At 39.1% G+C, this 12,653-nt stretch overlaps 1 protein-coding gene across 3 annotated transcripts; it reads right to left on the bottom strand.

Moving 5' to 3' along the window:
• Positions 1–2,687: 2,687 nt before the first annotated feature.
• MTRES1 (mitochondrial transcription rescue factor 1) lies at positions 2,688–10,955 on the bottom strand. Of its 3 annotated transcripts, none has more exons than XM_034409101.3 (4): positions 10,558–10,955; positions 7,643–8,087; positions 6,310–6,382; positions 2,688–3,107 (listed from the first exon to the last, which is right to left on the bottom strand). In XM_034409101.3, the coding sequence occupies exons 2-4, from the start codon at positions 8,077–8,079 to the stop codon at positions 2,931–2,933; spliced, it is 687 nt and encodes a 228-aa protein (XP_034264992.1). In that variant the 5' UTR covers positions 8,080–8,087; positions 10,558–10,955; the 3' UTR covers positions 2,688–2,930. The 3 variants fall into 3 exon arrangements, with proteins under 3 accessions (XP_034264992.1, XP_034264991.1, XP_034264993.1); XM_034409100.3 differs by having other exon boundaries at positions 10,313–10,663; XM_034409102.3 differs by having other exon boundaries at positions 10,562–10,655.
• Between the last annotated feature and the right edge of the window lie 1,698 nt (positions 10,956–12,653).

The following is a 12,653-nucleotide window of genomic DNA, read 5'->3' as shown; positions in this document are numbered from 1 at the left end:
CAGCAGTTCCAAGAAGGTTCCACATCACAGGTGTAATACTTGTCGCGTCACGCCATCACGTTTTGCGAAGTTTTTCCCATTCGCACAGCTGAGGTGGGCATGGCCTGTGTGTGACGCATCAGCCCGTGGGCCGCCAATTTGACACCCCTGCTCCACACCCATTTGCGCTACTCAAGTGACCCTGAGGACACAGATAAAGCTCCAAGTGGCCTCAACTACTCTCTAAAAGAATGCAGAATGTGGCAGAACCTTCAGGACCTGTATTGTTTTCTAAATTTCAAACAGCAGCTTTCTGCAAGGAATATAAATCCTTCCATTTCCCACCATCCAGTCAGAGCTGAAGAAGCTTCTTGGATGAGAAATGAAACGTCTTCAAAGAAAAACAAGAAAGTCCAGTTGCCTCTTGAAAAAGCATCTTTGGGATTTCAGTCTGAAAACAGAAAGATGCTTTAGAGCACACAGGAACACAAGCCAGAGTACATGCCTGCAACTCCCTAAACCACAATTATTTTTTCCTAGGATCATGCAACAGGATAGGACAGCTGTGTGCCATTCCAGTAAAAGGCATCATTGCTTGAAGCATTTGCAGGCAGAGCTACTTGAAGCTGCACACTCTGAAGCACCGTTTTGCCTTCTAATTGAAACTGCTGCACAACCCTGTTTGTTGTGGCAGTGAGGTGTTGATACAATTACTGTTTGTGACACATTTCTATTTATCCATTTTTATAACATATGTTACTTGGATCTTAATATGTACCACGTCACTTTAGAAAAATGTTTTTGTTTTTTCTGTTCTGAAAATAATGGATTTTTACTGAATTAAAAATAAAGGGGTAAATGGAATTGTGAGGAAAGAAATGGATTGATTAGAACATTTGCTTTCCTAATTTTCTATCAAATTTCTCCACTTTTAAGTCTTATGTGTTGGCTTTAAAATTCACACTGGCTTCAAGTAAAACAGGTGATAATCTTCACAAATATCATGATGCTAATCTGCAAATCATCTACTTCTGTTTCTCAGCTGCCTTATGAAGGTTTCTTCTGTACTGTACTGGACCCTGAGAATCCTAGCTCAGTTTGATGTGGCAGTACCACGCTACTTTTTCCTGGTCTCAGGGCCAGGGGTGATTTCAGCTTTTTCCCTCAAATAGCTTTCCTAACATGCTATATTTGTTAGCTGAATGTACCACTCTTAGAGAGTAAAGAAGAAAATATTTTCTGATTTATAATAAGTCAATAAATGTTAATCTGAACTAAAACGTATACATTTATATAGAGGCATTAATGTTATATCCCTCAATTTAGAAATAGCATTTGTTGCTCATCCGAACATGACAAAATCACGTATCAGGTTTTCGGTTCTACTGAACTATGAAAGAGCCGAAAAGCTGTGGCAGAACCTTCAGGATGCATATTGTTTTCTGAATTTCAAACAAAGCATCACTTCTATATTGTGTACTTCTATACTTAATTTTATTTTCCTGCTGGGGTTGTTTCCAATCTTCCTGTAATTCCTTCCCTTCCACATATTACTGCAATAAAATAAAAATAAATGTGCTTTTGTTATCTTATTGCTAAAATAGGTACCAGTGAAACTGCAACACAAAATTATTTGTGCATACAGTATCATTTTGGAAACATTTTAGCTTCCAGTGATCAGCACATCCTTGAAGAGAGCACAAAATGCATTCATACAATTTCTTACATGAAATTTATTGAGCTACAATTAACAATTTTATTTTAATATGGTAACAGGTTTTTAATTCACAAATATACCATTATAAAATAACTCTCTGTTTATTTCTCTCTATATATTTACCTGGTGCATGTATGTATGTGTATATATATATATAATCTCCCTGAAAGAGTATATGTAAGTGTGTGTGTGTGTGTGTACACACACACACACACACACACATTACTTTTTACATTTTCTCACATTTCCTTAGCTAGTTGGTATGCCCTCATAATTTATGTATGTAAAATATGTCAGCATCTCTGTAATAGATGGGCCATAATAAGGATGAAATCCAGCCAAAGTCTTCTGTCAGCTGAATAAGAAGCAAGGTTGGTTTTAAAGGTGCCTTCGCTAAACAGAAGTAATGTACTTTGCAGCAGTGAGCTAAATTAAAACCAGACATGAACTTTGGTACAGGGCCTCATGTCTATTCTAATGAGCACCTGAGTTGCCATAGATCACATGTCCATGGAAGACTGAATATGCAGAGCTGCACTGCACAATGACGTAAATAGTTACTCCCATCTATTTCTGTTTCAGAGCTTTACACTCTCACTGGGTTTTCAAGTGAGAAAATACATGGCAAACTCAGTCTAGTAGCACTCTTGTTTTCCTGACATACATGATTCAACTGTAACAGTACCCCCTCTATTTTTATAACCATCTTACGCATGAAAAAACTCTGCTTTATACAAGGGAAAATACAGTGGCCAGCAGATTTAGCTACATTCCACACTGCCACCTCTGAATAAAGAGGAAAGCAAATAGAAATTACTTATTTCAGTTTTCATTCCTAGAAATGGAAACATACTACTTAATCTATCTGATATTTTCCTTTTTGATGTAAACAGTGATATTGCAAGTGACAAAAATATTCTAAATGTAATGTTTCCCCTTAAGATTAGCATTTGAGTTTCTGGGTCATGTGGTTAAGCAACAGCCAAGACAATTTAAGATCAGGCTTTCCTTTTATTTATTTCTCATTAAAAACAATATTTTATTTTTCCCACCCTCTGAAATGAAAACAGCATACAGCAAATGAATGTCATGGAACAGAAGTAGTAATGTTTATAGTAAGGAAAGTGGCATGCCATAAAATAACCTTTAAAAAAAAACTTTAACAAAAAATTATATATTATACAATAAATGTGATTGCTCACAACAAATCAATCACAACATGCAATTCATTTTTTCACTTCAATACATCCTGCTTGGGCACCTTTAGGTTTTTCCAGCGCCTCAACACCACTTTGTATTTATCATTCTCATTCTTCTCAGATGCTTTCCTTAAAACAACTCGCATAACTACAGCTGTTTCTGTTTCTTTGTCTTCTCCAAGAATGAGATCCAACGTATCACCAACCTTTACCTGAAGAATAAGAAGGGGAGGAAAAGGGAAGGGGGGGAGAGAGAAAAAAATAGTCCATTTTTTTCCTTGAGCGACTGTATGAATAACTTGCCTGATACTGATTTGAATGTTTTCACTCCCACCATTTCGAAGCTTGGAGGAAAGCTACCAAGATGACTGTTTAATACGTGTGCTTTTTTGTAGCAAAAATTCCATGATTTGAGGATGTTGTGCCTTAAGAATGTACGCATGTATAGGAAAGTTACTGTAAACCCATTATCAAACATTTCTAGTCCACGAAACGTAAGAGCCACAATAAAGAAGCTACAGCAGTAATATGATACAACACCATAAACCATACACAAAACTATGTTTTGTGTTGGAGAGTGATTATTCGAAGACGTGTTATCATTGTTTTGAGAAACCAAGTTTGTTTTCTCACTAAGATTAAAGAATGTTTTTTTTTTCACCGTTCGGAGTCTGTGAGTATCTGTGTTTAACCAGCAGCGTATCTCTTTGCTGTCCGGTCCGTTGCATACTATGCTGAGGGAAGTAGTTATCCTCAACAAAGATGTGAGTCTAGAAAGAGCACAGAGAAGAGAAACAAAAAGGGATGTGGAGACTAAATTCTACAATGAACAGTTAAGGGAACTAGGTGTATTTAGCCTAACAAAGAAAAGGTTTAGGGATGACATGATAGCTGTCTTCCAGTATTGGAGGGGCTGTCACTGAGAAGTGGGGATTGACTTAGTCTCCAAAGCATCTGAGGGCAGGACAAGAAGCAATGGCTGGAAGCTTGTCAAAGACAGATCCAACTAGGAATGAAGGAGAAATTTCCTGACAGTAAGAACAATTAATCAACGAAATGCCTCCCAGAGTTATGGGTGCTCCATCGCTGGAGGTTTTTAAGAAAAAGACAATCTTGGTATATTAAAGTCTTCTGCCTTGAGAGGTGGGTTGGACTTGAAGACCTCTGAAGTCCCTTCCACTCCTATGATTCAATTTTACTATTCCCATTCCATTCCATTCTATAGTTTACAAGCCACAACAACCGGGTTCCTAGAACCAAGCAAAACTCCTTATGATGTACTGAACAGAACATGTGTGTCTTGTTACCTTGCCTGTAAAATGGTGATGGGTCAAATCAGCCTATTTCCATAACACAGTTCCAGATCATGGGAAGAACAGATGGCAGTGTAAGATTGGTAGGATGTGGCACTGAATAGTTTCTCTTCCCCTATTGCCTGAATTCCTTAACCAATTTTCAAAATAATATAGAACTCTTACTCTAAGAATCAAACATCATACCTCTAATGTGCTAAACTTAATAATTTCCGCATAAGAAGCAAATTATTCTATGATTAAATGGTTGTTGCTATTACTAACTTAGTTTCTATGTGCTGAATCTACCAGATCTATGACAATTTATAGCCACATACAGCATAATAAAATGTTTATAGTAAAAATTAGCTACAGTCCCTAATAAAAAGGACAATACAATATGCTTCAATTGTCCTCCTCCCAAAATAACAATTATCATATACAGAAGAAGCAAAAAGTGCCAATGGTGAACAAACTCTCCAAAGCAAAAGTTTTCTCCAACTTCTGGGAGGCCACCAGTGAGAGAACCAGCCTCAGTACTAGGGGCAGGCTGTTCCACAGAATTTGCACTGAGATGGTGCCACCCCAAAAAATCCAACAAAGCAGTAACCATTAGCCTTCCTCCTAATTTACAATTAAAACAGAGTTCTAGTTGAACACAATGATCAAATTAAGAAGCCAGAATTCTTCAAAATTCTGAAGTGGTTTTAGAGTGCGATGTCATCTGTACGCTGATGACACGCAGCTGTACATCTCCACCACAAACCACCCCAATGATGCCCTTGAAGTGATGTCTCGGTGCCTTGAGGCCGTACGGGTCTGGATGGGGAGAAACAGGCTTCGACTCAACCCTTCCAAGACTGAGTGGCTGTGGCTGCTGGCGTCCCGATACAGCCAGTTAGTCCCATCACTAACTATTGGGGATGAATCATTGACCCCCGCAGAGAAAGCTCGCAATTTAGGCATCCTCCTGGATGCACGATTGTCTTTAGAAGATCATATAACAGTTGTGGCCAGAGGAGCTTTCTATCAGGTTCGCCTGATTCGCCAATTGCGTCCCTTTCTAGACCGGGACTCATTACGCACAGTCACTCAAGCCCTCGTCATTTCCCGACTTGACTATTGCAATGCTCTCTACATGGGGCTCCCCTTGAAGTGCACCCGGAAGCTCCAACTGGTCCAGAATGCGGCCGCGCAAGTAATTATGGGAACAACATGGCGCTCACATGTAACACCTCTTCTATGCGAGCTGCACTGGCTTCCAGTGGCCTTCCGAGTACGCTTCAAGGTGTTGGTTCTTACCTTTAAAGTGCTCCATGTCTTAGGACCTGAGTACTTATGAGATCACCTGCTGCAACCGATAACCTCCCACCAACCAATACACTCTCTCAGAGTAGGCCTACTCATAGTACCATCATTAAAACAATGTCGTCTAGTAGTTCCAAGGGAGAGAGCCTTCTCTGTGGGAGCACCTACTCTTTGGAACAAAATACCCCCTGGAATACGAATAATCCCAGATCTTCGCACTTTCCGACGTGCCCTGAAGACCTTTCTGTTTCAACAAGCAGGGCTAGCATAAACATCTAAATTCTATGCCAAGGTCTTAGCAGATACACCAAGTTGACTCAATTTATTATTTACTGTTTATAAAAAAAATTATTATATGTATATGAAATCTTAATCTGTTCCCCGCCCTGAGTCCTTCGGGAGAAGGGTGGTATAGAAATTCAATAAATAAATAAATAAATGTGAAATAAAATATGAAGAATGCATGCCCAAAATTTTAGATGAACTTACTCCAATTGTTCATCTGACTTTAAATTATGTCTAAGAGATACATTGAACTAGCTCATTTTTGAAATGCAGTATTAGTTGTATAATACAACATGCAACTGTTTAATAATCTGGTTATTGAAATGTAAACAGTTCTAGAAATAAAAATAAGCAGATGGCCAAAAAAATAATAATAAATAAATAAACTTAGGTCTCAGTGCGGTAAAGACAAATGTTTTTTATATAGTGCTGTGATCCTGTTTCACTATGTAATATTTATGAGAATTAAATTCTATCCATGACTTCTCGTGTTAATTTAGGTTATACCGTGAATTTCAAAAGGTCTTACCGATCTGCTTTTCTTCCACAATTTTTCTCCATTCAGTCTAAGCTCACCATTGTAGAATGCATCTTCCACTTTGCTTTAAAACAAAAAGAACCCTATTTTTTATATTTAATATTCTTGCTATATTTTTTTTTACAAAAATAAATACTAAGAAGAACCTTTTCTACCATTGCACCTTATGTATATAGATAGCTACATCAGTGTTTTTCAACCTTGGCGACTTTAAGAAGTGTGGACTTCAACTCCCAAAATTCCCCATACAGCAATGCTGGCTGGGGAATTCTGGGAGTTGAACTGCATACATCTTAAGAAGTTTCCAAAGTTGAAAAACTCTGAGTTAGATCATATCAATTAACATAAATGATAACAATGTTTCACTTCAGCATTTCCCGCTCTAGTGCAATTGATTCACTTTGTATGGACTTCCAGACACAGTAAGCTTTTACAGAAGGAAAATCAATGTTGCATTTCTTACAGCTAAATAAGGCTGCAACCCTATGCATACTTTTGATGAAGCAAATCCTATTAAGCTCATTCAGGTTTTCTTGAAAGGAACATTTCAGAGAACCCAGGTATAAAATGTAACTTCAAATAAGTTAAATATACATTTAAAATAAACAGCTTTCAGGTCAAAATGCCAATCTTCTCATTGGGTGATCAATTGAATAGTTCAGAGACTGTTGGTCTGTAATCAGAAATCAGGAACAATTTCTACTTAAATCTGTTTTGTTACCTTCTGCAAGTAAAATAACAAAGGCTGATAACACATGCCTAATTTTTCTGCTCTTCATTTAAAGCTTTTTACTATGTATATTAAATACACCAAATCCTGAAACAAATGATAAAATCTAAGCAAGAAACGTGCATGTCTATTATGGTGTCTGGAAGCTTTAATTAGAGGAATAGCCAAGAGACTACAAATTAAGTTGGAAAAATAGTCTCATTAAGAGCTATTTTGTTTGTTTTAATAACCATCAGCGGATGCTAATAATTCTCATTATTTCTTAATGGCCAAATTTACAGTATTTAACTGACCAGTCTGTTTTCATAGGGATTTTAATCACAAGCTACAAAAGTCATTTTAAACGACCTTCCCCAACTTAATGCTTTCCAGATGCTGTTACAACTAGCACTGGATTGAGAAAGGTTGATGAAGAATACTATCTCGACATACTAGTATTGGCAAATAAAAAAAAAGTATAAAAATGGTGGGAAAAAAGTATAAAAACAGTGGGAAACCATTAACTAGCTTTCTCTTAATAATGTTATACAAAATATAATTAGCTATATCTTGTAATCCCTTTACTTACAAGTTATTTTAAACTTTTAGACTTACTTTCTTGCAATATCTAAACCAGATTTCAAGATTACATCAAATCGAAAAGATTGTACTACTTTCTCAAGGTCTTTGTAATTCTTCACTATGCTGGGATCATCTTCAAACTCATCTTCTGAATCAGTTATCTCTTCATCAATGTCTTCCTCCTCCAAGTCTTCTTCCACAGTTCGTTTCACATTTTTATGTGAGCTTTTGTTACTTTTGTGTCGGACCGAAATCCCTGTCACACTTTTTGACCATCGTATTAAAAATGCATGATGCTGAATGGGAGAAACACAGAAATGTTTGGGGAGAATTGCTGTTCTGGGATACTGGCTTGCAGCACAAAGAAAGGTCCTCCAGGGAGAGCTGAGTTTGTGAGGAGATTTGACCAGGAGTCCAAGCCAGACATTTAGATTTTTAAAAGCACCAAGAAGTAATTTATACCCTGTCATAGCATACCCTGGAACAAAGGATTAAACAGTTAGGGCATTGCAAGTTAGAAATTTTCCAAGATAAACGATGCAACTTCTTACATATTCTAAAGCAACAAGAGATGCAGGAAGGTATGGGATTCACAAAATTCCAAACCCATTGAAGAATATGTGGCACTGAATTAATTCAATTTATTTCTGAATTCAAATGTGTGGCTCTGTGATGTAGATTTACAGTCTACAATGCTCACAAAATCATCCACCAAAGTTCTGTATTACGCATTCACAATAACTCAATGGCTTACATTAACTTACCAGCAAATAATTACCCCTTTCATGCTCTGATACTAACACACACAAACACTATTTATAAATAAGCCATTGAAGAATAGCGGGAGAAATTTATTAATTTATGTCATGAGTCTACTGTTTTGCTGGTCTATGTCTAACAAAAATTGATTTGAGTCTACTGTGATGAACCATATTCTGAAAAATGGGTTGCGAATGAAAACCTCAATGAAATCTTCATTATTTTCTCAAGAGGGTTAGATTTAGAAATGAAGCATAGACCTGCTTTGACAATTCAAACTTTCTTAGGAAAGAAAGCCAAACCTACACATTATTTATTTAATATTTCTTTAGTTCTTCTTGGGCAGGCAATCTAAAGCAATTATAATTTTAATGGTAAATTTTAATAAACTAAAGCAAAAGATGAGACATCGATGGAAAAAAATCCCAAGGCTTTCACCACAAAGAATGCCCAACAAGAGATTTGGGTAGGTGTTCCTTGAAATGTCACTTGGTCCTCCAGTATCACTTATTATTCCAGGAACATCTGAAACTATTCAAGCTCTTGAGTCCACACCCTGGCCAAAACAATAAAAATTTGAAGAAACGGAATAAAATTACACTCCATGGCAGATTCACTAATTCCCTCACCTGGAAATCTATCAACCATGAGCTGTCATGAGAGAATTCCATTTCAGTTTATTGGGTGCCATCCATCCCATACAGAATCTAGATACTCATTCTAAATTTGCCTGTTTTCTTTTAATTTACCGTAGGTGTTATTAAGAAGTAATCTGCATGTCTTTAACATCTGATGACATTTCAAGTCCAAACACCTGATGATCATCATATATATGTTAAATAGCATTGAGGAAAATTAGCCCTCTATGGCAGGGGTCTCCAACCTTGCCAACTTTAAGATTTGTGGACTTCAACTCCCAGAATTCCTCAGCCAGCTTTGAGGAATTGAAGTCTACAAGTCTTAAAGTTGCCAAAGTTGGAGACCTCCTGCTCTATGGCACCCACAAAATGTACAGGCACACTGACACATGCTATTTTCCAAGAGCAAAACTCATTCTGTCCTAAATCATCAGAAAGCAACAAAATTAGTGTTTTCCAAGAAAATCTGAACTGTACAAATATTATCTTCTCCAGCACTTTTCCCCAAACAAAAATATTATGATTGTAGTGCTAGTATTAATAGTAATAGTAATCCCCTGGATCCAGAGAGCACTTCTTCAGAAATGGACAGAGAAGGACCACCTTTAAAATTAGGGGTATCAATTAATCAGAGGAACGGAAAGTTCCACACTCTATCTAATCAATCCTTTTTTGTTACTGCAAATAAGCCAAGATCGTCAAAGATCAAAGGAGTACCCCAGTAGTCCTCTTAGCTAGAAGCAAGTCCATTTAAGTTTTCAGCTTGTAACTTTATGCTGTGGACTGCAAGAAAGTTTCTATTTGGATCTAAACACCAGCGCTTAACACAGAACTCTAAAAGCAGTATAAAAGTATTCATGCTTTTATGCCTCAGGGCAGTGCAATATTGTATTATATAAATTATATAAGTATAAATTATATAAATTAATACAATACTATACCGCCTGAATTTACCTGCTAACAGTCTCACACAATATGACCTGCAGAACACCCATGAACAACAAGGAGCCATGTACAAGAGACCAGACCATATCCAAGCATCGTGGCTATTACTTGGATGGCAGACGGATTTAATAGGTCACAGCCCCACTCCTCGTTTTTCTCATCCCCTGATCCTTTTGGGGATCCGGGGTTTTTCTCATCCCGATCCCCAAAAGGATCCAAGCACAAATGCCACGGAGGTCAAACGCCCCTGGTTTTGGATCAGAGGCGTGTGTGTGTGTGTGTGTGTTGTGTGTGTGTGTGTGTGAATAAACTTCGCAGAGGGCAATGACAAGCGTCAAGGTCGAATTCAAGGGAACCCTACCGTAAATACGGTTAAAAACCGCGCTGCAATCCCGACTGTACAACTTCCCGCAGCAGCAGATCAGATCTTGCGCCGCGTGTGTAACCCCCGCCCTCTTGCCCGGTTGCCTAGCGGACCCGCGTCCGATTCCGGCCTCCCTTCGCCGAAACGACAGAACGAAAGCGGAAAGCGCTGCTTCTTCGCCCGGGGCCGAGCAACGCCTGCCTGCCTGCCTGCCCGCTCTATGACCCAGCAGGCCACACTACCTGCCTCCGGCCGGCGCTTCCAGCCCAAACCCTGCCGCGCGTCCCTGCTCCGTTGCCCGTCCTTCTCCCCTTTCCCGCAGGGATCAAAGGGCAGCAGTGGAGGCGGAGCCCACTTTTTGTCGGAGGCGACAGCGACCCCTGCTGGAAAGAAGGGCCTCGGAGGACCTGGCGGCTGTAGGCCGAAATCTTCCAACTCTCTCGGGAAGAACCGCTCGGGTTCTTCCCGAGGCTCAAAAAAGCCAAGCCAGATGTGCGGGGTACATCCCTGCGGCTCTGGGCGATCCGATCTAAGGAGAGCTTGGTCTCACTTTACAACCGGATGGGCTTCAGAAAGTCGGAACGACCTCGGAAAGATACCGCACTTGCGCCTCTTTTGCAGTGTCGTATATTGAACGCCCAGTGTACAGGGCGTTGACCGACTGTCCGTTCTCGGTTTGGGAACTTTCCTCTAGAAAGATGCTGATTTGAAATTGTGATGTGAGACATTTCCAACGCAAAATCACTCAAAGCAACAACTGCAGTTAATAAATCCCTAAGAGAAGACAGATGGCATTTCCCTCAGTATGGCCCTGCTGGATAAAAATGTTTTCACCATAGAAGAAATTATATTAATTATAGATGACTATTGCAAATTAATCCCATCCATAATCTCAGGGACACAATCTAGCATAAATGTTTTTTTCATTACCGTTTTAGCCTCACCATAATCTTGTGAGGTAGGTAAAGCAGGGATATGAACCTGCACCACACCATCATAGTCCCAATATTTTAACTGCAAAACTGGATCGGTCCTTGCAAGCCATTTCCATTTTCTTTTTTGCAACTAATAATAATAATAAAAAAACCCAGGTGCCTCTGAGAACAGCCAAAATTTCTTGTCTAGGCCAACAGTCTTTTAAATCTAGTCAGCTGGACACATGAAAAATGTATAAGAGAGATATCCCTTAACCCCTCTTCCAAAAATTATCAGCCACTCTATCTTAATTTGAAGATGCCTTTCTTATTCTGAAAGCAACCAAATACATCATTTGAGTGTCAGCTTCCCTTACATTGTATTGTTTCTAGGAAAGAGTTTTTCCATGTTCCTTTGCCATAGGCCTCGTGTCTCCAAGTGTATATCTACATTATCTGAATTGGAATATCCCCAGGAAACAGAATTCCTTACAGTTCCACTAGGAATTTCTAAATATCTCTTCTTCAATTTGTCAGGTACACATTTTTCATTTGGTTTATTGTTGTTGCTGTATGGCAGGGGTGTCAAACTCACAGCCCGTGGGCCAGATGCATCATGTGCTGGCCACGCCTACCCCCAGTTTAGCGAAGGGGGGAAAGTTGCAATACGTCACGTGACGACAACCTGACGACGTGACTTTGACACCCCTGCTGTATGGTTTCCCCACCATTTGTTAGTAGCAAGTGTTAAGATGCAGTAGTTAAGTACTGGAAGAGAAAGAGAGAGCCACTCTGCACCTCTGTGCTAGTGTAGAGGAGTATGGAGATAACCTTGAAGAAGGAATGCAACAACAGACAAACATCAGTTTGCGCAGGTGAGAAAGAAACTCAAGATTGCCCCACTATTAGTGTCTGTGACCTAAGAAGAAGGGAGAGAGACTGTCAGGATTTCAAAATTATCTTATTATGCCCTCTTAAAAGTAAAATAAGTTGCAGTCATTCTTATGGTGTCTGTTTCCTGATCTGGCCTACCTTGAAGTGCTGACGGTCAATCTGCTGTTTTAAGGAGCCTACCATGCTGAAGAACAATCTAGCTCCCTACCTTACTATCTTTTAAGTACTGAGTGGGAGAGGGAAACCTTTACTGTCCCTTGCTTCATGCAGAAATGTTGAGTCAGCCCCAGCGTTACAGCCTATGTCCTGCTTTGCCAAGGGCATAAAATCGTACTGCTCAGCACATGCTCCCTGTTAAGTCCTGAAAGAAAGGAAAAAAAACCCTCTGTGTTGTCAAGCAGAAACTCTTTTTGTTCTCATAGAGGTTCATTATTATTATTGACTGTCAGAGGTTTGCTTGTTTGGTTGCTGTTAAATTATACAAGTTAAAGTGTGTGATATTAGCTTTCAAACCGCCATCTAACAACCCC

This window comes from Pantherophis guttatus, chromosome 1 (assembly GCF_059756535.1).
Source record: "Pantherophis guttatus breed Tessera chromosome 1, ASM5975653v1, whole genome shotgun sequence".
Taxonomy (NCBI): domain Eukaryota; kingdom Metazoa; phylum Chordata; class Lepidosauria; order Squamata; family Colubridae; genus Pantherophis; species Pantherophis guttatus.
This window is presented reverse-complemented; position numbering and strand designations above follow the sequence as displayed.